Source organism: Cyanistes caeruleus, chromosome 3 (genome assembly GCF_971803275.1).
Source record: "Cyanistes caeruleus chromosome 3, bCyaCae1.hap1.1, whole genome shotgun sequence".
Lineage (NCBI taxonomy): Eukaryota > Metazoa > Chordata > Aves > Passeriformes > Paridae > Cyanistes > Cyanistes caeruleus.
Genome location: NC_141703.1, coordinates 72,980,285 through 73,007,238, shown reverse-complemented (window position 1 = coordinate 73,007,238; position 26,954 = coordinate 72,980,285). Strand labels below are relative to the sequence as shown.

The 26,954-nt window shown below is 42.2% G+C and overlaps 1 protein-coding gene and 1 long non-coding RNA gene across 4 annotated transcripts in view; one reads left to right on the top strand and one right to left on the bottom strand.

Annotated features, from left to right (window-relative positions):
- Nucleotides 1-26,687, bottom strand: part of EXPH5 (exophilin 5) — a 37,716-nt gene extending 11,029 nt beyond the window's left edge. The window contains exons 1-5 of one of the 3 annotated variants that reach the window (XM_086881924.1): nt 25,831-26,687; nt 9,034-9,191; nt 5,030-5,101; nt 4,782-4,926; nt 175-223 (exon numbers count right to left, since the gene is read on the bottom strand). In XM_086881924.1, the coding sequence (XP_086738050.1) occupies nt 175-223; nt 4,782-4,926; nt 5,030-5,101; nt 9,034-9,191; nt 25,831-26,636 (1,230 nt within the window). In that variant the 5' untranslated portion in view covers nt 26,637-26,687. Of the gene's footprint in view, nt 1-174; nt 224-2,810; nt 3,050-4,781; nt 4,927-5,029; nt 5,102-9,033; nt 9,192-25,830 lie in introns of those variants that run through there. The other 2 variants (XM_086881925.1, XM_023920031.2) reach the window with 2 other exon arrangements.
- Nucleotides 19,145-25,044, top strand: LOC147654248 (uncharacterized). The gene is made up of 2 exons (XR_015284781.1): nt 19,145-21,998; nt 22,756-25,044. It is a non-coding gene; the product is annotated as an uncharacterized LOC147654248 (long non-coding RNA).
- Nucleotides 26,688-26,954: the final 267 nt, after the last annotated feature.

Below are 26,954 nucleotides of genomic sequence, written 5' to 3'. Positions count from 1 at the left end.
AGCTCAGTCTACTACATGCAACAAGTTCTCAACACAGATATTTTACTTAGCATTTGAAACAAAAACTGCAAGAATACTATTTAAACAGATATTAAAGCAATAGCCTATACCAAGGGGACTAGGTTTTGAAAAATCTGTATTTAAACATTGCGGACAATAAATTGATAAGCTTACCGTTGCCATTTCTTCCACTTTTGAGGGTGGGCTAGCAGAACTGTCATATCTGTTGGCAGAGGGATTTAAATGTTGGCTTTGAAAAGGAACTTGATGTAATTTCATCAGGTAGTAAATATCCAGCTTCTCATTTTAACAACTGTTGAGAAGCATCTTAAGAAAACTTGCTTTATGAAGAATTCATCCTTAAACCCCCCCCGCCCCCCACCAAAATTCTGCAAAAATAAGGTGCTGGGAAAATGTACCATTCAGTTTGGTCTTGTCAGCTTAGAAACTGCATAACTGCACAGCCAAAAGTAAACTCAACCTACTGACATCTCAATGTCTGCAACAGCCATAAAGTAGTTGTTTCAATCCAGCATTATGGTAAGATGGTATTTGTTCTTTTACCAAGCAAAAAAAAAAAATTAGTAGGTACTATTCATAGCCTAAGTTATATACTTGTTAATGTCTGAGTGGTTTGCATCTGCAATTCTATTGTTTTTCTCTTCCATTTCACCTGTGCTCTGTCCCTGCAAAGGAGGAGAGACAGACAGCAGATTGGTTTTGGTGGGAACTTTGGAACTTGCTGCTACTCACCCAAAACAGCCTTTATTTACTAATTTTTACGACATGGTAGAAAGCTCATCTACTTTCCTAAGCTATTTAAGGCTGCAAGAGCTTGGCAGAGAAGTGGCTTGAGTGTCCGTGAGTAATGCAGTGGTTAGAACAAGCCAAGAAGACCTGAACATAAAAAGTACTCAATGGGGTGAGTTGCAGACAAACACAAAATAAACAAAAGAAACAAGAACAGGACTAGACTTCCCTGAGTCTATTCGAGTCTGCAGATCCTTGTTTTACAACTAAGCAAACCCAGTCCCTTCAAAAGCCCTGAAGGAAATGTTGATTAGCCTGTGCTTATTGCCAGTTCTTCCTTGTCTCAGAAACCTTTTTCCCAGGAAGTTAATTCTTGGGAGAAAATGAAGTAGGGAAAGATGGTTCTGCTCAGTCCTGTTTGTCTCAAAGTCTTTTTGAATGACCTTGTTCTTAGGCTCTTAAAACCTCCCTGTGCTCAGGTAGACTACTTTATTGTGCTTCAACAGCAAGTATAAACCGGCTTGTTGGCAAGTTCTTTGTGGCCCAGCCTTTCCTCCTGAAGTGCTTTGTCATTTGTTTGCAATGTGCTTGCAGGCAGGGAAGAACAGTTGAAAGGTGCAATTTGTTTTTGCTTCTGTAATTGTGAACTGTAAAACCAGGATTCCTCTCTGACATGGGGTCCAACTGAAACCAAACAAGCCTGTAGACTTCAGCAGGCTTAGGATTTGGCTAGACAGTCTGAAAATGAAATTCCCAATTTTCCCTTGTAGCTCTGAATAAAAACCATTAAATCAGAGGGTTACCTCTCTCTTTGAATGAAGTTTACAGAACCAGAGCTTAGAACGGTATGTAGCTTTTCCTTTAAACTTAAAAAAAGTTGTGTTTAAATGCTTCTAAAACACAATGAAACTTAAGTTTTAGAGCTTTCACAATGACTTCCTGCAAATTAAATTCAGTAAAATCCTGTGGCTTAGCAAGTTACCTTAGTTTTACTTATATGCATAACAAAAATGCAAAAGCATTTTTAGAAGCTTTCTTCTTCAGCTTTACTGTGCAAAGCCACTCTTTGGCAAAGCACAAGAGCACAAAGCTTTCCCCACTTGATGTTGTATTCATTGCTCCTTGCAATGAACCTATGTGAAGTAGACACGTTAGTTAGAAATGTCAGTTAGAAATGTCTTCTGATAGTCTAGGCAAAATTTAAATTTTCATTTGCACCTCTGGCACTATTCTAAATTCATCTGTGTCTTTACTGTCACTGTTGTCTCAGAAGTAACTGGTCATTGCATCCTGCTTTATTTTTCTCCCTGCTAACTTATACTGACGAGGTTATTTTAATCTTTTCCCTATCCCAATCTCCGCAGTTCCCAAACTGCCTTATTATTTTCTATGAACTGTTTTAAATTTTCTAGCATTTCAAAATTAAAGTTCTTCTTAATTTCAGAGAAATACTGCTTAATTTTAGAAAACAGTAATTCAGTTTCTTTTTTGGCTAACAACACTGAGCAATGCTTACATTGTTTTGCACACAATGTATATGCACATACTTGTAAATATTGTCTATTATTCATAAGCAGGAAAGAAGGTAAATTGATGTTCAAGTTTAGAAATATTTGCCATCTGGAAAATACTCCTCGCTATGGAAAATGAGAAATTCCATTTTATACTTTTCCACTTACATATGTATCTCTTTAATGACAATCAAATGTAAGATTAAAAGTAAAAGATGACTATCACTACTGGTAACAATAATAAAAAAACATGAATTAAAATCTGCTGCAAATTAGTATTTCCACAGAGGCAAGGCACCTGTCTTCCGCAGGCTATCACCATGCTGTCTAATGTCAGTATAATCCATTTTCTTCAATACTATTCTTATCAATACTACATAAGAAGCCAACTAAAAACCAAACACATAACTCACATATGCTGAAAACACAATTAAACAGCATTTTTGTCCAGAAAATATTAGAAAATAGTAAAGATGTATTCAAGAACATTGACACCTTTGAAACAAAAGTGATCAAACATTTCACTGCCTTCAGACTACAGTTACAAACCTTTTATTAGCATCTTCTGTAACTCCATGTAAGCACACTCCTTCCTGCAGCATCCATCATTTATTCTCACAGTAAAATACCACTGCAGCTGACGAAACTCTCTCTCCAGAAATGAAAGGACCCTCTAACCAGCCATTAATGTTTAGCCATGGAAAACCTTCTGCCAGTTAGGCTTACTTACAGGATTTACAGTGCTGCGTCCTATAGTGTTTCACTAGCTCTCCAAAATAACTCTACCTGGTGAGAGGCAGATTATTTCAGTGCTTTGCCTATGCATAAAGCAAACCACATGCCACGGCAACACCTATAAGAGGGTGGGGGAAGTTTTCAACAGAGAGGCGTGACTACAAAATGTAGCAATCAGCTCAGTTACACGTCAGGATTGACTTGTTTATTTTTCAAGCTGTGCTCGGTCAGAAATCAAAGGCATCTGAGCCTGAGATATGATAGACTTTCCATGGAAAAGCCAGATAAACACACATGAGAAAAGCTGATGCAATGAGTGGGCACTGTTTGGGTTCTTTGCCTTCTTAAATTAAGAAATCATTCCGGTGCTTAGATTCTACAGCAAAGCCTCGACCTTCGCGTGTGCTTTGGCTACCTCACTGTGCACCGGGATAAAGCACCCTTGAAATCTGATTCTCAGTTACACAAGTGTCCCTTTATTCTTCAGGGAAGATGGCAGCCCAGCGTTTCTGTGTTCCAGGATGAGAGGCATTATATTTCTTGAGGTCACAAGAAAGAGGAACGAGAAGATGACAGGTATGGAGCAGTGTTAACACTGCATATTCTTTCTCTATGTTGTGTTGTTACGTAAGAGAATTGTTACCAGTGAACTTCCACAAAGCTAACCTCACAGCCTCTACTCAAACCTCTCCTTAAATCTCCTGCTTTGATACAAACACTGTACAATAGCAAGCTGCTGTGTTACAAAACCTATGTATCAGACTAAACATAATTTCTTTAGAGGCTTTCATTCTCTTCCATTGTTTATTACAGCTGTTCCTTGTCTTACCATCATGCCAGCAGGGTGCCCCAGGCAGAGACCAGAATACCAATCTCACTGAGCGAAAATCAGCTTTTTGTACCAAAGATCTTATACTTAGATTTCAAAGCACTGCACAATGCAGCTCGACCTGTGATTGCCAGTCCCAAGCATCACCCTAAGATGCACATAAGAATAGTAAGACTTCATACACATGTTGCTGACATACAGCCATACAGGACAAAAGTTAAGAGAGAACAGATAGCCTAACCAGCCTGACTGTAGCCTCCCCCCACCCCTTTCCCTCTGAACAGCTCCTTCAGTCCTGGGAATGGCAAAGAAGAAGGATGCTCTTCAAACAGCAGCTTCAGAGCTGCGTGTGAGACCGTCTTAGGTTCAGAACCAAAAACCAAAGCAAACCAAAGTACTGAAATCAAAGCACTGACAAAGCACAGAAGACAAAAGTGCCAAGAGCCGTCCGGTTTGCCTGGCTGGAGCTAAAGCTGCAGGGCTGCTTCTAAACTGCCTCTGGGCTAGAAATGGTGGGAACTGATGCAGCAGAGCTGCCTGGGGCTGGTACTCTCTGCCATGACTTGGGAAAGCTGTGCTTTCCTATTGTATCACAGCCATAGGGCACCAGATCCCCACGTGTCCTCTTGGGAGGGAATTAAATAGGATGCAACTGCTCCTAAGTCTACAGTCTCTCATGTAATTTAAAAGTCTTTATGCAAAACCTGAACAAAATAGCTTTAGCCAAGAGACTACCTACTACTTGTGACTTACTCCTCTTTCTTCTGACACAATACAGATAATCTTTCATTACAGGACCAAATAAAAGCCCAATCTTTCCAATGAGGTGGAAAACAAGAGACTGGAAAAATAATTTAACAGAGTTTTCTAAAACTTTAGAACTTTGTTCTAAAACATAGAACAATTCATAGGTATTTTTAAAGCTGGAAATAATGTATGTTCTGATTATAGCTCACCGTGCTTGCTTCTGAGTCTGAGTTTTCCTTGATTTTCTAAAGGAGGAAAGCCAAGCAAAAGGTGATCTGAACCCCAGAAAGGAAGCTGAAGTGTTCTTTTGTGCTTGAGGATTTGTGCGGGACGACATTTTTATTTCTTTATGATCTAAAAATGTGATAAAAAGTAGATTTGTTGCAAGTTCTTAATAAACACAGTATTAAAATATACATAAATGTTATGTCTTCATAAACAAATTTATTTTGCTTACCTTTTATGTCAGGAAAATCCAGTTTTGACATTTTTGGACAGACTGTGTGACATACTGGTTTATAATGACTAACTAGAAGACAGAGAAAGATAAACAGGTCCAAAGTTTCAAGAGGTATTATTGGTTTTGGGTGATGCATGTGAGATACATGAGGCTGATTTTCACAAAATAATCAGCACTCAATCACTTGAAAATCATTGCTTTAAATTGCTTTAAAATACAGGCAAATCAAACACTTGAAAATTGAGGCACCCGCAATCACGTCTCACTTTCTTTTTACATTTGTAAGAAATATAATGTGACAACTCAGAATATACAATGACCTGACTGTAATGTAACTACATAACACTAACTCAGACTAATGTGTTCTCTGTATCAGAGAATTCCTTACAATGGGATTCCTGTGGCCACTGGGTACCTTCTTTTTCCTGCTACAAACTGCATATCACATCTGTATTTTCAATGCAAGGTATTGTGAATGATTTCTTTAGGAAGGTTATGACTTGTTTTCTTCAAATAGAGCATAAACTCAGTCTGCCTGTAAAAGTGGCTGGCACTTGGTGGGAAGATGAGGATTAGTATTGTTCATAGATAAGGGAAAGAAACTGAAGGACCTGCACCACACCACAGTGAACTGGAGGATATGAGAAAACAAGACATCACTCAGGAACAAGGCATTTCTTTTTTCTTTCCATTTAATGCAACGCATGCCTGAAACAATACAACAGCCTGAAAATGGCTTATCCAATGACTGTAGGAGAAAGCAAACCCAGAAATTAGAGCAAAGTGTCATTTATAACAATAGCAAGGACCAGCATTATGGACATTGTCCAAAATTATTCATGTCATGTAATTTAAATCCTATGTGTAATACATGGCCTTTCCTTCAGTGACAATCTCTGTGTGCTTTAAAATGCTACATTCTTTACTCCTTTCAGAGCCTAATCTCTTGGTGGCATTGACTTGACAGAGCAGGTGACATCAAGAGAATCCTAATAGCACTCTGCCATAGCCAGGATGGTCTAGGGATGTAGACACAGCAAGGCTTGCAGGTAGAAATAGTACCTTTTATTTAGCCAACTCATACAGTTGGAAATATCAGACAAGCCTCTGAGGCACACAAGCCCTTCTTCAGATCTGAAACAGAAACAGGTGTTTTCAAAGTTAAATACCAGAGAACAATTACACAGAGTTTAGTCAACCAGACTCTCTCTGAAAGAGAAAATAGTAGGTAGCTGAGGACTAGAGGGGATGTTGGGGAAAAAAGGTCAGGAAAAACTGAGATCTGTTCTGTGCAGGTCTGTAGTATCAGTAAAATGTTTAAGGTTTCACTTTTCTTTGAAATTCATGACTCTGCTTCCAATTGCTATGAAGCACAAATAGGAAGAGCTCAATGAAAACATGCGGAAGTGTGAATGGAATAAAAGCATGTATCATGCTGGATAGTATCTTCTATCTGGATAGAAGATGAAAGACTGTACAGAATACCATGCTGTTTATAGAGACACCATGTTTCTTCTGCATGTTCATTTTGGATGGGCATCAGAACCTGTGAAATGAGATCTCAAGAAATTGCTTCCTGGTCAGGCCAACTTTTCAGGCTTTGACACTCTCCCACAAGCACTGGCATGCCTTTAGCCCACTGTTACCAGAAAAAAAAAATTCCACTGGTGTATTCTAACCTTTCTCACCCAAACTCATCTACTTATTCCAAATGTCATTGGTGCTTTTTTAAGAAAACTAGGAAAAAACAATTTTTTTTGTGCTGGTTTTGGCTGGCATAGTTACTTTTTTCCATGGTTGCTTGCATGGGCTATGTTCTGGACTTGTGCTGGAAGCAGTGTTGTTAACACAGGGATGTTTTAGTCACTGCTGAGCAGCACTTACACTGCTCAGTTAAGGCCTTTCCACCTCTCACCCCATCCTCAGTGTGCACAGGGAGCTGGGAGGGGACACAGCTGGGACAACTGACCCCAGCTGACCCAAGGGACATTCCACACCATACAGTACTGTGCTCAGAATATAGAGCTGAGGGGAAAAGACAGAAGGGAGGATGTTCAGAGTGATTGTGTTTGTCTTCCCAAGCAACCATTGTGCATGATGGAGTGCATCTTTCCTGGGGACAACTGAACACCTGCCTGCCCACAGAAAGTGGTAACTTAATTCTTTAGTTTGCTTCCTCATGTGCAAGACTTATCCTTTACCTATTAAACTGTCTTTATCTCAACTCACAAGTTCTCTCACTTTTAGCCTCCTGCCCATCCTGATGAGGGTCATCCTGAATGAGCCACTGGGTGGTGCTTAGTTGATGGCTGAGGTTAAACCACAAGAGTCCTTTAGGATGCCCAGTGTAGGGCTTGAAGTGTTTGAGATAATGACAGATCTCAGTGGAATGTGCTAGACTGAATTTATCACTGTTCTTGCTGTTAAGCTATTGATTGACAGGCTCCTGTGCTTATTAGAGTGGAATGTTATGTGCCATGGTTATGGTGTACCTCTGAAGGGACTGTGGCCAAGAAGAAGTCCATAGAAGGTACACCTTGAAGCACCCGTGGCTGTGCATGTGGTCATGCTGGAGAACCTCAAAGTGTGTGGCCATGGGTAAGACCACGACAGAGCAAGTACTCCCCTGCAGGGACTGCAGCCACGGGTAAAGCCATGTTGGAGTAGGTGCATTTCTGAAGGCATTGTGGCCCATGGAGGAGGCCATGCTGGAAAAGGTGCACCTCAGATGGACTGGGGCTGTGGATAAGTCCATGCCACAGCAAGTATATCCCTGGAGAGACTGTGGCTCTACTTGGAGCAGGTATACCCCTGAGACTACACTGCAGGAGATGGTTAAGTCTAAGCTGGAACAGAGGCAAGATGAAAGCAGTGAGGTGGTTAATGGGGATAATGTGAATAATGTGGAACCTGAGTGTGATATAAATGGTATGGAACAAGGAGTTTGAATGTGCTGGGTTTGGCTGTGATAGTTAATTATTTCCATAGTAGCTAATATGGGGCTATGTTCTGGATTTGTGCTGAGAACAGTGTTGATAATTGAGGGATGTTTTCCTTGCTGCTGAACAGGGCTTACACAGAGCCAAGGCTTTTCTGTCTCTCTCCCACCCCCACTAATGAGAATGGTGGGGCTGCACAAGGAGGCAGGAGGGGACACAGCTGGGGCAGCTGGCCCCAGGTGACCTGATGGATATCCCATACCATATGGCATCATATTCAGTGTATAAAATCTAGGGGAAGAAGAGGGAAGGGGAGGGGGACATTCACAGTGATGGCATTTGTCTCCTCAAGTCAACATTACATGTGATGGAACTCTGGAGATGGCTGAACACCTGCCTGTGGGAAGTGCTGAATGAATGCCTTGCTTTCCTCACTTATGTGCGTGGCTTTTACTTTATCAACTGTCTTTACCTCAATTCACTTTTAGCCCTCCCTTAGGTGGGGGAATGAGTGGCTGTGTAGTGCTTTGCTGCCAGCTGAGGTTAAACCACAAACTTTTTGTATAACGTAGACATCACTGCTTTGACTGGGAAACTACCACCATATTTACTATAATTATAGCAATTTTATTTCAATTAATAAAGACATTTTTTTACAGTGAGAACAATTAATCAGTGGAACAGCCTCCTCAGGGACATGGCAGAGACCCCATCACTAGAGGTTTACAAGATGTGACTACGAACAGTGCTAAATAATCTCATCCAGGTTCCCTTTCCTATGAAAATCTGGACTTGAAGATCTTCCGATTTCCTCGCAACCTGGGCCATGCTATGATTCCATATGGCATAACAATATCAGGGATTGTCTGTTGTGAATCCCAGCTCTGCTTTTAACAGAATCTGCTTAAGGAAACATACCCATTTTGAAAATACAACTTTGGTAAAGCTATGATATGAGAAGCTCAGTGCAAAACTCCTTAACTATTACACTCTGACATGCCGTAAAACATTGGTTTCGTGACCATTATTATACAGATAAGGAGATGGACAAATGCAACTTACTGGTGTTTTTGCTCTTCCTTAGCTGATGCTCTAATGGTGGTTTTAACATTCTATTGACATCACTGTAATTTTGAAATTTTCTTCTTTTTATTTCTTCAAACCATTCTCCAGTCACTCCCTGCAGACCTTTTTCAGACTTCTTTCTCTTCAGAAGTTTGCTAAAAAGGAAAAAAAAGGAAAAATTACCAGCCCAGCATTAGGAACTCTCCCTGTTCTTCATTTAAGTATTTGCAGTATATCTCTATATATAATGACTTTTACAAAGTCAGTGAGACTGACTTTGATGACGATGTTACAGCAATTACATAAAAGTTTTAGTGACAGCAACATTCTACAGTTTAACAAATGAGATTATGGTACCAGGTTAAGTGGATGAATCAAGTAGGTGCTTGCATTATTCTCTTCCTTGAGGAAGTGCATCTTTTTTCCTTGCAAGAATAAGGCAATCCATATGTATTCTAAAACTAACTGAAAGTAAGATTAAGTTGATCCAATAATCAAATTAGAATAAATAACACTCTAAATAAATTTAAACTAATTTTGAGATATGTATTCACTCATTTAAGTAGAAGCAATAACAAGATTATTTTTATTTATTTATTATTTATTATTTTATTTTCAAGATTTTTTTTTTTTCTATGCCCTGGCAGAGAGGTGTCCACATTTTCCATGCAAAGAACAGTAAATTGTGAATTCAGGTCATAGACATTCATGCAACATGTTCAACAAGTTTATCACATTTTCCTCTTTCCTTGATGCATAGTGATTTTGCCTGTGTTCAACATGGATGGAGGCAACTAATAATGAATAAGAATGTTCTAACACACTGAGGTGCAGCCTGAGCAAGCTACACACATGTGGCTGCAACTGAAGAAGGTATTTAGTAGAAGGTTCAGGTTTTAGACCAAGAGGTTATAGGAATGAATTGTTTAGCTGGACAGAAAAGAACAAGGTACAGTTGCAAAGGAGTGCAAGGGACTTGCAAAGTAACTTGTTTTCAAATTACATTACACTAGTGTCGAAAGTATAGATGCAAATACAGAAAATCCACACCCCAACTGATTCTGATGGCAACAAAACAAGACTTCATGCACAGCCTGCAGATGTAATACTAAAGTTTGAGCAAGGCTTTCATGTAAATTTGCCTCCTTAATCAGTGGTAAAAATCTGTGTCTAGGAATACAGATGCACTCAGAGAACATAAGTTACTTCAGTTATCAATTTAAATAAAAACTCATCGGAGACAATACGACTTCACAGAACAAACTTCAATATCTAGTCTAGAAATGGATATATTTTGATCTGGAATTTATAGGGTTCACTGTCCATACTAGCCCCTACCGTGCACCTGGTGGCGTCTGATGGACAGGAAGGCTGGAGGGAGACATTTTTGGGAAATGAGTATTTCCCTTGAAGAAGATTACACAGCCACATGCACGAGTACTAGCCATTCCAAATAAACTTATTACAAAGGCAAAAATGTTAATCGTCAGAGATAATACCGTACCATGGGAGTGACTAAACACCGTAAATGCATTGTGCAGCCTGGAACGCAGCCTAACACTGATGTGGAACAGGAGGGGATGAACAATGTGCTCTCAAGAGCCAACTCCATGACCTCACTCCTGTGGCCTTACCGAAGGGGATCCAAGACACTGGGCGGAGTAAAGCACAGAGAGAAAGGCATGAGCAGCTTGGGCAGTGGCTGCAGCCACAGCGACTGCCCGGCAGACAAGGCGGGCGGTTCTGCTCAAGTCCCGAAAGCGGAGAGCCCCTGTTGCGAGCCGGGCCCGCTCCTCCCGCGGCCGAGGCTCCGGGACCGCCGCTCCCGGGACAGCGGCGGGCGGCGCCGGGCGCCCTCCTGCGGCCGCCCGGAAGCGACAGGACGGACAGAGAAACAGCAATTTGCTGCACATTTACACATTCCAGAGCAAAGGGAAATAGAAAAACCCCGCACTGACATCTGACATCGCCCATACCAGGCACTGCACGAACATGCCTCGCACTGAGAAACGGACTGACTTCAACACTGACTTCAACGCTTAAACACTGTAAAGTCTTTACTGGTACATGCGTGGCATTGTATGTAATCGTTATCTGTGAATATGCCACTTGTGAATTGTGCTGTCATGCCCAACTCATCAAATAAATCCTTTAAACTGCTTGTGCATATTTATGCACACACACAAGCCCGAATATTGAACCCTATCTATGTAGTTATTGGAGTAACGAATAAGAGTTAACGAGTATGAGACACGATATGTAGTTGCAATATTGCAGGACTATTAAGTATTTCTCCTTCGCGATGACTTCCAGCCAAACCACATCATTTCCCTACGTAGCTGCTCTGTCAAGTTTACGTGCCCCCTCACGATACTAATGAAGGAGAGTTGTGAGCCAGAAGGAAAGCCCATCTCAAGAAACAATTACAGCAGGAGATGGTATCTGCAATCAGTATTGCAATGAACCTGCCTCTGAGGCAGCACTATTGTTACTCGGATTACACATGACGGATTGAGACACTGCACTTTAAGAGTGTCAAAACACTGCCCTCTAAACCAAATGTACTAATCCTGCTTCCCAGTCTGCTCCATCTGTCCTTGCTCCTCATTTGCCTACAACTATTTTGTGCACTTAGAGCCACTACCTTTTGAGAGGAGACAATATCATTGTGACAATGATCATTGATCATTGGAAAAGTATCTATAAACTATTGTGGGACTGAAGGCAAATCCATTCCCAGGATTACCTTCAGGAGACTACTCCATAAACCAGTGCAGGCAGCAACCCTAAATGACCTCACACGCTCATTATCTTTTCCCATCTATTATTCTACACAGCATCTAAACTAATGAATCACTCAGGAGCAACTTCTTTGCACTGTTTTTAAAAACATCTCTTCCTTACTGGCAGAAGGATGTCCCAGTATTTCTTACAGACATCTCCAGGGCAAAGTTAACCTAAATATTTGTATGCTCTAGACTTTCATGTGGGTTATCATAAATACTGTCAATAGATGTGTAGCCTCCCCTGCCACTTTCTGTTAGGATAATAAGACACTTTAATTGCTGCTGCAAGAGGGAAGGCATTCTCCTTACCATCTTCATTCTGAATATAAAGAGGAACACGTGTTTGAAGTAGTAGAAACTGAATTGCCAAATAGGACATTTTGGGACAACGCTGTTTTTTTTGCAGAGGACAGAGGATTCAATCTCATTTTTGTCAAAGCAGAAATTATTATTCACATTGAATTTAGCAGAGAAGGATTTGGCCCTAAAGGAGTCTTACCACACACACCTCATAAGAGAACAAATAAACAGCAACTACAAAGAATGAGAAATTGCGCCAGGTGAAGAATAAGCAGATCAAATTTGCCCATTGGATCAAAGCTCTCAGTGTCTAAAGACTGAAAGAATTGCAGATAAAAATAGTGTTGAAAGCATTAGATGAAAAATGCAGCAGGGCAGATGACTTGCAGTAACCTAAACCAAGCTTTTCTTTTTATTCTGTTCATATTCCTTGCTTTGTCAGGAAGAAAAGGCTAGAGATGTTAAAAAACAATGCCTGAAGAACCCATTCTTTCCTATTTTCTTTTTTTTTACTTCAACTTATCCCCTTCTCACTGCTTTATACATTGTGCTGCACTGGTGAACTGTACAACTCCATCATTTCTATAACCAGGTATTTTTCTAGAAAACTCTGGCTGTTCTCACAGCCACAAGTAGCTCTAAAACACTGCCCTGGGGTGATTTTATAATGCTGGATTGTATCCTCATTCATCTGTTTAGCCCAGAAATAAGTTCTGCACCTTTAAAACTAGGTCTGAGAGCAAAGTGGGGGAGAAGGAAAAGCGGTGGGATTTTTTGCACGGCTGTATTCAAAACCTAGAGATTAGCAGTGCTCTCGGAGTTCTCCGCTCCACAGACACACAGGGAGTTTTCCCTTACTGTTTTCGCTGGTTTTTCTCTCATTAGCTGAGGCCAGAAGAGTTTTTTTGGAACTGTCCAGCTATTGTTCAGTCCGGGAATCCCAGGACTATTGTCCAGAGGCCCCCCAAGCTGCGCTGAGACCCGAGCCCTGGAGATACTGTGAAAAAGCAGAGGACACACCCACAAAAAGTACTCTAAACTACAAAAGGACTCTCTCTGAATTTGCCATCTCTTCAGAGCAAAGAGAGGTTCCATTGCTTAATACTTTTCATTTTCCTCGTATCTGTGAATGCTCTGCTTCTTAAATAAAGATTTTTCCACTTTTCTTGAAAGAGGTTTATTTTCCAAACAGGTGAGGGGAAGAGCCGCTGAAATTTGCCCTTTAGGGAACATCCTTTTGAAAGTTCCCTTCCAAATTTGTCCCAAACTAGGACAAACATATATGCAAGTTTATTTTTTTACTTACAGCTCCTTTGGATTTTATGAAAATAATTTAAAGATATACTTCCAAGTTGTCATCTTATTTAGAAAAAAAAAAGGGGGAAAAGAAATATTACTGACAAAGGCAAAGGCTGCCACAGCTGAAGTAATTTGAAAAAAATTGTTATCTGTCATTTCCTAGAAACATATAATAACAATAACAACAACATTATGGTTTCCAAGGTGCCAGAAAAGCTCCTGTGGCAGGTCAATCCTACCAGGAAGAAAAACAATGAGTCAACAAACTCTTTCCTAGCACGTAAGACACAAAACAGGTTTTTTTTCTAAGGCAGTCTTTATTCCTGGGAGCTGGTATACTTTTACTCACGTTAAAGCATGTTTTGTTTATTTTTCTTTCTTACTGTTGTCTGTTTGGCTAATAAAAATGAACCAAGTCAGCCTCATTATTACATATAAGACACTATGCACACATGGATGAATCACAGAGGAAAAAAGACTCCTGTGTTTTGGTTGCACATACTACAAGACCATGTAAAAAGATCTAACCAAGAATTCACTCATTTTTTTTTATTTGATATTTGTAAAATTAAGAATTTCTTCAGTAATTCTCTGAAAAGTCAAGGTCTCCTCTATTTTGATGAACAAAATGTGTTGCCAATAATGCTCTAATCTAACCTGCTAGGTCGTTGCCAATCAAAGGCTCAAATTTAATTTTCTCTTCCTCTGAAATAATAGTTTTCTATCTAAGTGTTCATCCTTTCTATTCTTCTGTCATTTTCACTACTATGTCTTCATTTTATAATGCCCATTAACCCACCTAGTTGCCCTCGGATGTATTTATCTGAGTATGTGACCGATAGAACTAAAGATGTGCATGGGCAAAGAGGATGTGGCACAACAATGCAGAATAAAGGGTGTGTGGGTTCAGTGTCTCTTAGTGACCAGGACCCCACACATCAATGAATGTAATGGAAAAGGACTTTAACTCTCCTGAAGAGGCACCAGGCCAGGCTGCGGGAGGGAGAGTCCCCTAGCGGTGACACCCCTGAATGGAAAGGAGCAACTGGAAGTGCCAAGGAATATTCACCTGAAGGACAGGGGTGCCCAGCACTGAACTGTATGACATACGTTTTCAATTCCACTTTAATGGTCACATGATGAGCTCATAATTACCCCTAAATATTTAGATTCCAGTAATGTGCAAAACCAAGAGACAGAAGGCAAAAGAAAGTAAAAAGGGAATTAATCTTCTCTTGTTTTTGCTCCCAGACTGCACATTGTCTGGGATACAGTCAGGGAATATGTGAGCTAAAGGCAAAACATATTTTTGCCTTTACTAAAGCTCTACCTTGTCTGCTCGTGTGGAAACCCCTTCCATTTCCACCTCTCCTCTTCTTAATTAAAAAGTAGAATAAATCACAAAATCTGACATTATTACACTATTTCTATTCAACAAATTTATTCTTTTAAATTAAAGCTGATCACCTGCTTTGAGATACCCTAATTCGATGGCATCCATTAACTTCTCACATTAAACTGTGTGAATTAAAGCATTGACTTACACTAGCTCCTGTTTTCCTTCATCAAGTCCAACACTCCTTTCCCCTTGAAGCTTTTGTCTGCTTTCCTGAGCAAGAGCATGGAAAGACACTTTCCTTTGAAATGGAAAACTAGGAAATGTTGTAAGGGCAAGAACAAAGGTTAATTCTCAAGCTGACTACATAACTTCTCTCTGTTCTGGCAGCTCAGGAATCAGAAGCTCTCAGTTAAAGCTCTGAAATGAGAAGCTCAATGGCTGTCTTCAAAAAGTTAAGTTTTCAAAACAGAGCATTGAAAACTGAGATCACGGGAGCGGAGGATGATTAATCATGCATCTCAAGGTGTAACAATGCCTCAAAACATTACTTTTAACATGAAACGATTTCTTTAACAGCTACCCTGCGTTTACAGTGAAAACATCATTTCAGCCCTGCTAGAACAAACAGAAAAGACTGTAAGTACAGATCTTGTAGCGGTTATACATACGTAGAAAATGAAATCTTTTAGTCCTTTGGGCAGCTGGTCACTAAGAGCGAACGAGATGGAATACCACTAGGAATGTCACAGCTGCTGGTGACTTTCCAGCTTGGGTTGACCCCCTTCACAATGCATACAAAACCGGGGAAAGCTCTATTCTGTGACTGTTTTATCGACTGGTTACAATGTCTCTGTAGGCTACAAATGACAGTCTAGAAAGGGGTATAATTTCACTATGCTGTTAATACTTGCAAGCTACCTACCAATATTATATGGTAATAACAAAACAAACCCATGATGCAATGGAAAGAAAAGCCACCTATCATCTTTCAAGTGTGTCACATAGCTTCTGAATGGTAGAAATTAATGTGTCTAATGAGATTACTTCATTAATAGGAATTTCTATTAATATTAATACATGCTAATAGAGGCAATGGATATAATTCTCCATGTAAAGATTCTGATTTATTTGCAGTCACAGATGTAGTCTCAGTTCAAAAATGCTTTATGCCAGGTTTGAGTTTTGAGCTCCTGAATTTCTGTCCCAGAAATCTTACATGGAAATGTAAGATGTATACCATGCATACCACATGATGGGTTGAAAGGCTGAGGATCAGGTCTCAATAAATCTGAAGCTAATGATTAACAGCAGACGTATTTACTCTGCCTGGGTAGAGCTGCTAGTTGATTACAGTCAACTTTTATATTGATAGCATGCAAAGAGACAATCTATTGCAAGTAATTTACAGCTCAGTCTTGTGTTGTAAAGTTAACTGCCTTACAAAGACATACAATGCAGATGCTATTCCTCATGTTATTGTTTGGCTCTCTTAATGCAAAACCTTTCCTAATAAACAATGTGAGAAAAAAAACCCAAAAAACAAAAAACAAGAAACAAAACATGGGCCAGGTGAGAACCTCTGAGAAAGAGGGGAATTGGATTCAAATTAAAAGCATATCCTCACCCCTACAAGCAGGTTTGTGTATGATGGCCCATGGGTCTGGACAGCGTTCTGAAATTGAGAGGCTCCAAACAGGATTGTACAGAGCTAAGCCTGAAGCCTAGGGCTCTCAAAAAACACCTTTGAAATCTCAGATAATTGTGCAGAGTCTCACATCGAGCAGAGTTTACAGTTCTGGACAACTGAAGTAAGACAGGTCAGTGAACTTGCACACAGTTTATGTGTTACTGTAACACTACAAAAGCCTCATTTACATTGCTTTAAATTAAGGAAAGAGGTCAAAAGCATTAATGAAAGCTTTAAAAGTAGACACAGTGGGTGTTTTTCATCTGGAAGTGTAATGATCATATACATGTATGTAATATATACTTACACAGAGATCCTCTTCTATAGTACCTTAGACTCTCATAATTTATAACAACTCTTCCACTGGAAATTGAAATATTATAGTGTAATAATACTTTAAAATATTATATTTACATATGTATAATTTTACATATATTAAAGAACACACAAATATACACATATAAATATGCATTTAAGAACACACAAATCTATACTGGAGAAAGAGACTGCAGAGCACCCCAGCCATGCTGCTGCAGCTTTTCCTGACTGCAGCTTTCTGCACTCACATCCCGACTGATCTAAAAGTCCAAAGACATGGCAAGCAGAGTGTTACAATTCCTTGATTATTCCAACAACTAAATAAATTCTATGTAATTTATATGCTGTAAAGTATAAACATACTGTAATTTTCATCATTTACTCTTAGCTTTTGTGGTTTTGATGTGTTTATTCACAGTTAATACAGTACCACTATATGGATTTATTTATTTCTGAGATAAGACTGAGAATAAGAAGGTTGTTTCAGTTAAGAGTTTAAAACACAGACATTTAAATACAGTTTATTGTAGTTAACACTGTAAACATAATAATTTAGCTGCAAAGAAGGATTAGAAATAAATTTCATGTGAACTTTTAGATGCACATGTCCTCAGAACAAATCCCATTTTCCCTACTTGCTTTAATGAATTTCTTGCATTAAATACTTAAGATTTTTTTCAGATTGTAAGCTCCAAGAAAATAAGTAATTTTTCAATTTAAAACAAGTACAGGAAAGACCAAACTGAGGTTAGGCCTTAGTTTACACAGTCCTGTATTAAATTTCTGGAACAGAAAATAAAATGGGGTCTCTGTGTCCAAAATTCAAAATTCCAGTGGGCCAAACTCCACTTGATTTGAAAGCCAGATTCAGAGAGAAAAAAGATTTTACAGGATGATTAAATTCAGTATACACAAACCATTGAGAAAACCAAAATTTAAGAGAAGAAAAGGAGATGGACACACACACCAATTTTCAAATGCCATCAGAACAGTATCTGACAGAAACCAGTGAATATCAGCTGAAGTCCTGACACACAGCCCAAGCAGCTTTGCTCCCAGCTGTTAGCCAGGCTGAGAGCCATGTCTGCAGGAGGTGCAAGTGCTGTATGTCTATCCAGATCCAGGAGTTTGAAGTACATCAGGGATCAAGTCCAACAAAACTCCAGCACCTTGGGTTTCCCTACAGAAAGCAGGTGCTACAGCCTTTGACAGGTGTACATGACACTCGTAATCTGAGCACACCACTGGAGCACAGCTGTGCCAGTACACATGGGGAGATAGCCAGACACTCTGAATATGAATCAGGTGTGTTTCTGAGAAACACTTTTTTGAATTACTGGCATAACCAATTTATGATTTCTGAAATACATGCAAGGACTTGAAAGTGTTGGGACACAATGTGTAGAAGCTGTCAGCATGACAAAATCATTCTCTTCTCCTCATACAGGCACCTCAATAACTTTCTGCTTGCTTAGTATGGAAAGCTGTCTTCTTCTACCTAATGGCAATTTCCAATTCCAACTAATGTCAATTATTAATTTAACTTCTGTGCTTGAATTGTGGAGGAGACAGAGGGTGTTGAGAACATAGAGACATCACTATTGGAAAGGTCAAACCTGGGAAGTGTGCAGACTTCCTACAAGGTGCACAACTCTGTAATTGGGTCACAAGTCTATGGAAAACTTGAAAAAATTGGACTGTTCTGCATTACCTATTCTGGAATAACTTCCCATATTGACTGTCTACTCCATAGTTAGTCTTGCTAATTTGCTCTGCTGTGTCTATTTATTCTTGCAGCCTGGTCAATTTATTTATATAGACAGAGTTCAAGAAATTCTACTTTTACCATTAAGCTTGGACTTGGAAAATGTCTTCCTATGACTTAACAGTAACTCTTTGCTTAAATCTCATCAATTTCAACACCTTGCCTTAGGCAGCCCTAGTGATATCAGAAAGTGAGCTCAATAATAACAATAATAGCCTTTGTGATTTTCACTTTTACAGTTTGGTCACTTGCAAATGCAAACATTAGTCTCAATAGTCTGAAAGACCTGGCATAAGGCCTGCGTTCGAATGAGCATGGGTGAAAGTGCCCAGAGAATGTCCTTCCTGCTCCTGTAGGTTTGGCTGCCTGGGCCTGGACCCAGAGCTGGGTGTCCTTAAAGAAAGGTGTTGCGAAGACAAGGGCCACAGGCCTCAGCATGGGCGAGCCCTCCTTCCCCATGGAGCTGCGTTTCAGCGCATGCTGTCCCGCTGGGCCGTGCTCCAGTTCCAGCCCCAGATGCGTCCCCAGCTCTGTCTGTGCCCGGTCTCTGCCCTGGCTGACACAAACGTGGTCTCAAGCCCGGCCACCTCACCCCTGGCCTGCCTGGCCATCACAGGGCCACGGCTGACCCCGGGCACTGTCACCAGGCCTGACCCTGACACGGCTTCTCGGCTTGACCGTGGCCCTGCACCATCACTCTAGCCCTGCCTCATGACCACCAGACCGTGGTGGACCCAGCTGTCCCCAGCAGGCCTGAACCCGGCCCTGAGTGTGACTCAGTCCCACAGCCTGGCCCTGCCCTGCCACGCCACCACAGCCATCGCTGGGGTGCCCGTCTGTGTCACCGGGGACAGGCCCTGGTGGCCAGGCCCTGCCCTGCCAGCCCGGTGGGGAGCAACCATGGGGAGCCACCACTGCCTCAGTAACCTGACAAAAGAAGAAATACATTCAGTGCCCTACAGACAGGCTCTTCCAAATATTACACACTGCAAAAGGTTTTTCCTTCTGCCACCACACAGACCGTAGGAAACCCCCTGCCCTCAAACACCAAGTGCAAATCTTCAGAGGAAAGGACTGACACTAAAATTAGTTCACTATGAAAGGAGCTGGAAGCAATGCTGGTCCAGACTCTGTAGATATAAAACTGGAGCTACATCACAGACTTTGGTCTAGTTAGCCCAGATGGACAGAGTAAAAACCAACAGAGAAAATGGCACATACAGTGTCTACCTGGCCCTGGCCATTTCTACTTCTCTTTCCCACCCTCTGTGAAGCCCCAGTCCGTGAGCCTAGACCCCACCATAAGACAGGACTATTAAAAAACACAATGAGGAAAACACCTGATATGCAACTTACCAATTGCATTTGGTTACAGTACCCCAAATCAAACAAGGGAAGTCCCAAAATGGGATTCTTATGACAGTAATTGTTTACCAAACCAAGTAAAGGTTTTTAAATCCCAGTCTTCCTTGCCATTTCTGCTTCTATTGGCACTTCTTTAGCATATTAGCCCTTCAGGGCTTCAAGGACCTATTTTCATTAGTGTTTACAAACCACTAAACACGCTGGTGCCACAGTATCAGTGGTAAGTAATAATAGTATCTCCTCCACAAACAAGACACAATAGAACACTTGCACCCTGAAACATTCCTGGGTGGAGTATCTCTTATGAAAGAATTTCTTTATTAATGCTTTGTCCAGGGAGGGAGCTCCACTGGAACAACTATACCAAAGTAGTGCTGTCCTGGTATCCTGTCTGCTCTCCTCACCCATGCAGCTCATGTATTTTGGAGCTGATTTTAAAAATTCTTTGTAATTATGAGGAGTTGAGCTCCAGATCTAGATGTCTAACACCCAAGAAGTTACTCTTGGTCTCCAAGAAAGTAAACAGGACTACTTTTGTGATTATGACAAAATAAAGCATGCAATGGCAGACCCCTCAAACTGAAAGCAAGACAATATAATTGAAGCATCAAGTATGGATATGCTCAAATACAAAACCAAGTATGTCTGCACTTCTGCAACAAATGTCTTCTCAAGAGAAGAAGTGAAAAAATGCATTTCCAACATAGGATTTTATTCCCACCTTCTATTGCCAGACCTGTGAGAGCAAATGTCAGTCAAGAGAATAGAGTAAGGAATTACTTGCAACAAATGAACTCAGTAAATGATCTGCCGTGAGGCAGTAAGAACAGCTGTGTGCCTGTAACAAGTAACTATGTCCAAATGATTTATTGTAGAGACTGTCTACAACAGTCTAACGAGGGGATTCATCTTTCCCACAACACTCAAATGTTGTTAATGGGTCAGCAAGAGTGGAGCACTGAGTGATGTTGACTGTACCTCCCAATTAATTTCATATGCTTTTCATCTTCAAATTTGAGGGCAAATTAAAATAAACCTTTGCTTTGCTGCTGTCTCTTCTCACTGTCATCTGCAAAATAAATCTACTACCCCCACCCAAAAATATAAACCAACCTGGAAAAGAGCAAAACAAATTAAACCAAATGGAATGAGTGCTCTCCTCTCCCAAAAGCTCCTTTCTCTTTCCTCTTTTTTTTCATTTCCTATTCACAGACAGTGGCTTATGTGCCAGATATGTTCTAGAGCTGGCAGTTAATTTTTTGCTATTCTTCCTACTGAAAAAAAAAATGTAATAAAAAATCCTTAAATAATATATGCATATTTAGTTCTCAAAACACGATCTAGAAAATAAATTGCTGTTAGGGGAGGCAAGCTCATTTCCCCATTCTGTGGCTCAGTCTCTCAGTTGTTTTCAATATCTCATTTGAAAGTGAAGATGACAGTATTTCCCTTTTTCTCAAGGATCAATAAACAAAAGCAGCACAAGACTACTGCATGAAGTCCTAATAGGAGCATTACATAAAACAGCCAAGTCTCCTAAATAAAATTATTAAAGAATACAGAGCTTTTGTGCCCTTTTACATGCATTTTCTATTTATCCATAGCTTTCCCACTCTATCTTCCAACTGTTCATTCTTTGGACAACCTGCAACTGTACCAGCTACCTGTTCCCATACCACATCCCCCTACCTGCTGCCTCTTTTAAACAGATGGCTCCATGTCTCCTGGCTCTTCTCATCTCAGCCGCTTTCTCTGGGCCTTGATGCAGTTCCAGGGGTGGAGATGCATCTCAACACCCAGTGCTCAGACACTATGAGACATCAGAGACCCAAAGCTGACTGGAATGACACCTGCTCGGGCACTGTCTGCCTCTCCACACTCTGCAGAGGGAGGAGCTGCCTTGGAGATAAAAGGAATTGGCTCCACCTCTGTATTCCATAGCCTCATGCCCTAATGCTGCTGAGACTTCCTACAGAGACTGCCAGTTCTTTGCTACCTGCCAAGCTCTGAAGTGCTGTCCTGAAGAGATGGAAGGCAGTCAGCCTCTCTTCACCCTGCCCATTTGCTTCATCAATAAAGGACAGAAAAGAGAAGCACCTACAGGTTTGTTTAGCCTTTGGGACCTGGAGCTTTCTGGGCAAATATTAGCTGTCAGTTCTTTTTTTCATTTCTGTCTCCAGCAGCTGCAGAACAAAGCTTAAGAAGATGAGCCGGGTACACTCTGAATTCTTGAATCCATAAGCCAAATAGTATCTTGAATGTGTTTACATTGTGATTTTCAGGCCTATTTCATTACATAAGGAAAGTTGATCTGTGGTATTAATAACTGTGCAAGAATTCATTGCGTTCTTACAGAAACTGTATTGTTGGGGAGCCATCTGGACATGATACTGCACTGTGAACATGCTATATTCCTCCCTGGCTTCTCCTAGGCATCTAATTGTAACTGAAATATTTGTGACAGGGAACTTTCTCCCACAAGCATCTGTAAAATCACCAGTTTCATTAATCAGGCTTATTAAATAGCATTTCATGACCTGAATTGGACTTCTGCCTTAACACTGCAAATACTATTATGGAACAATTCATGCATATAAAACCCCTAAATTCCATCTCTCTTCCACACTAACATTTATGATAGATTAAATTTTATTTGAATTGATATGAATGAAACTGGACTGAATGAACAAAGAAATCTGAAGGCAAGTGTTACCCAAGTCCAAACCTAATACATATTTCTTCTTTTAAGTTATCAAATACTTGATTAATAAGCTTCTGAAGTATTTTCGGTGTATATAGCAGTGAGCAGCCATATGAATTATACCAAAGTCGACAGTTGCTGCTTCTCTGAACTTTTCAGGGAGGAGGCAGGTACGGCTGGTTTGTGGTGGCTGCTCAAAGGTGCTGCTGAAAGGAGCCACGAGAGGGCACTGGAAGGAGAGAACAGGCCAAAAAAAATGCAGTCCTGGGACCAGCAGGCCAGGAAACAGCAAGAGCTCTGCTCCCTGCCCATAGCAAGAATAAATTAGGGTCCAACAGGACATTGAGTTCATTTCTGTATAAAAGCAAAAGCTACACTGAGAGGTGTCCCAGGCAAGGCTTAGAGGTCTGAAGGCTGCTAAGGGAGCCAAGAAAGGGCCAACGGTACCCAGAAAATGTGCTGGGGCATCAGAACATTTACCCCATTTACACTTCATTTAACAAAGGCATGGGCTGACTGGATGAAGAAAGATCCGGTTCTACCCAGTGTAGGTAAGCAACAAGAAAAGAAAAATGTATTTGGGAATTGCAAATTCAATTGAATTGAAACAATTGCAAGCTCAACACATTTGAGGAAGTCACAATAAACCACAGAGAATGTCGGAATTCATCTTCTGATTTTATTTCTTATTTCATCTTTCAAAATTAACTGGTGTTAACATTTTTCAGTACAACAAATGTAGCTTGTTCCTGCTTTTTGGATTCTAGAGTCATATATGGGAATGAATTTCAATTTTTCATTGATCTTTTAAGAGACTGGCAAACAGCTATGTGCTTGCTTGTATGACATCAAACAGTATGGACAAGATCAGTGCAGTCATTAGAATCTGACTTTGGTCTGCCAACAAATGCTTCATTCCCTCCTCTCTCAACCCAGTCTAGATTGGTCTATACAGGAACATGCTATATTGTAAATACAAATGTTCACTGAAAACACTTTACCAATTTGTTACTGATTGCTGGTTGTTATTGATTTGGTCCCTGGCCCTACCCAGCTCCAACTAGCTCTTTCCAAAACCATGCTCAAGAGCAGTTTGAACGGCAACTCACTTCACTAACTTTGTGCAAAAAGTCTTTGCATTACAAAAATGTCTTAATGAAATAGTTCCTTCCATTCTACAGCATCTCCTATATGTCTTGTCTGATTGACAGCATCAGTCAAATGGCTTCAAAATCACCTTCTGAAAATATCCCAGGAGCAGGCTGCCACAATTCTCAGGCATTCTTTTAAAACTTTTAAACTGAAAAAAAAGTCTATGAAGTTAATTATCAAAATAATAGTAATGACAAGGAGGGAGGCATATGGGACAAAGGGGAACAAATGCAATTTTGTTTAAGCCTCTGAAGCTCACTGTGGTCATATAGGAACTGCAAGATTTGGCCCTCCAGGGTGATCACTGTTATTACTTTGATTATAGTAGCACAGGGCAACACCACACAGACTGGAACCTGTCTGCTCCTGATGGGAGTCTTCTGGCCTGAAGAGATTACAGTCTAAATAAGACCAGGTAGACAAGTGGAGTGAGAAAGAAAGTACTTTTATTAGGTCTGGGAGAGATTAGGACACTTGCCCAGGGACACATACCTTTGACAGATACAGGGTTTAACCTAGATTTTCAGTATGGTGCCTTGGCCATAAACACTTCACCTACCTTCTGCCAACCTGTGAATGCCTCTTCAGATGAGATTTAAACAGACTACATTTCAGTAAAGCATCCTGTTATACCTCGTTTATTTTGACAGCTTTCACATAGAGAACATTTTCTACTCACAAAGTCCTAAGTGCACAGATGTAGAAACAAATACGAATTTGGGGGGCAGGTGAAAGCCTTGAGCTGAAGAGCAGGCAACTGCTTCACAAGGCTCTCTATAGCATCAGAAGTTTCAATGCATTTGGTTCAGCTTTAGTCCCAAAAACTTTAGAGATTTAAACTTACAGCTCTTCAGCTATGTAATTCCCTATAACCAGCAAAATATTTCTCCTTTATGGGAGGTTAATGATAAGACACATGGAACAGAAATTAATCAGAAAGAGAAAAGTAATACCACATTACGGAAGAAAGAAACTTCCAAACTTAACTCAGTCCAGGTTCATGTGCACAGAAGATCGAGACAAGTTTTAAATGTAAGTCATTGTTGACACATAATATTTAACCATGCTCATCATAAAATCCACTTTACTGAAATGAAAAATACACAGTACAAAAATCCACTTGATGCAAATGTTACTCATTAACATTCCCTCCATATCTTACATGAAAGCGTTACTTGTGAAAAGTGCCCACTTGCAAATCTGAGAGGACACTGCCTCACACTTCACAATGTACCAAAAGCCATACCTGCGGGAAGAAATTATAACCTTCAGTAATAAACGGCTCATTTTCCAGCATAATTTCTATTAATTCCTCGACTTTTGCTTTCACTATCAACACAAATAGCTTTGATGATTGCAGCACAAAGGGGAAATATGAGCTAGAAGCAAGGTCGAGGTGCCCTATATCTTGATAAGGCAGAGAGAATTCAATTAAGTCACTTTCAAGAGTTTTGTGAACTATCTTTCAGGCGGGTGAGTGCCTGGCTTTGTTTCCAAAAGCTGCCAGGATCGACTCAAAAGCCGCAGAGCTGCCACGTTTCCCTGCAAAGTCCGGCACAACTTCCCCGTCGCCGTGGTCTCCCGGGTACCGGTGTTTAGCCCACACCCCATGCCAGCGGCACGGGGAAGCACCGCAGCAGCCTCCTCCTCCTCCCCGGGGAAGGAGAGGTGCCACGGGGAGCCGCAGCCGTGACTCACAGCAGTCTCTGTCACAACACGCATTTCCCAAACGTCCCGATGCTTCAGGTGCCCGGCCGGACGGCTCCGGCGGCAGCCGGCGCTGGCGGGAGGCACCGGCGCTCCCCGATGCCCCGGCAGCCCCGCCGGGAGCTCGGCTCTCCCAGCCCCGCAGCCCCGCAGCCCCGCGCCGCCTTGGCCGGCGCAGAGCCTTCCCCGCGGGGAGCCCACTTTGCACCCCCTTTCCCGCTTTGCACCCCCTTTCCCGCTCCCCCTGCCGGGATGAGCCTCTGTCTCCCCGCGCCGCCGGGCTGGGGCCGAGCGCCCTCCGCAAACCCCGCTCCGCGCCCTCCACCTCCGCGCGGGCGCGACGGGCACCGACAGGACCGGGGTGAAAGCCGATACCTGACTCTGTCCTTCTCTGCCCGCCGGAGCTCCGCGTCCCTCTGCAGCACCTGGAAAATCGCCCTGGCTTCCTCCTCGTTCAGAAAACTGAGATCTGGCCCCTGGGGCGCTGCGGTCATGGCTTGGCTTATCGGCGGGCGGGCGGGCGGAGGCGGGCGGGCAGCGCTGAGCCCCGCCGAGCGTGCAGCCACACCGGCATGGCCGAGCGCCGGGCGGAGCGCGCACGCCGGCACCGCGGGACGCGCGTGTCCCCGAACGGCGACAGCCGGAGCGGGGACCGCTCGGAACCGCCCTGCCGCGGGCTGGCAACTCCCTCCGGAGCGATGGCAGCGCAGCCCGGCGGGGCGGGACAGGGCAGGGCAGGGCACGGCAAGGCAGGGCAGGGAGGAGCAGAGAGGCGGCACCGCCGTCGGGGCCGGAGCCGGAGCCGGAACCGGAGTCGGAGTCGGAGTCGGAGTCGGAGTCGGAGTCGGAGTCGGAGTCGGTGTCGGTGTCGGTGTTGGAGTGGCCGCCGGCCCCGTGCTGGTGTCCCGTCGCTCGCGGCCCGCGGTTGAGTCGGGTGATGCTCTGAGCGCTCTGCGCGGTGTTTGCTTTGGCGCTGCCCGGGGAGCACACGCCCGCACGGGGGGGCCGCTGCGGTTCCCCCCCGGCGCTGACGGCGCGGTTCCCGCCGGGCAAGCCCCGCCACGTCTGTGCCCGGTGCCCCGCGGCACCCGAGCGCGGCCCCGCCGCTCCGCCCGGGCGCCGCTCGGCCCCCGGCAGCCCCTCCTTGAAGCGCGCCGCCGCCCGCCGCTGCAGGAGCACATGCCCCTAGGTTCGCGGAGTGGATGCAAAGCGGCAACTTTTCCACGAGGGAACAACGGGACAGTGTTTCCTATTTATTCTCCTTTAAGGCTTTCCTGAAGAAATAGTCGAGAATTATTATTTTTCTTGATCTGGAAGTTATAATCACATCTCGGAAGTAATTTCGTCCTGATTCCATTCCAGCAGGCTCTAATGCAGCTCTGCCCTGTGTTGGCGGGAGCACCGTGAATTGCTGTCTCTCCAATGTATGTGTCTGACTAATTCACCGTATTAATAGAAAACTTTGTAAAATGTCCTTTGAAATTTTTCCATCGAAGAAG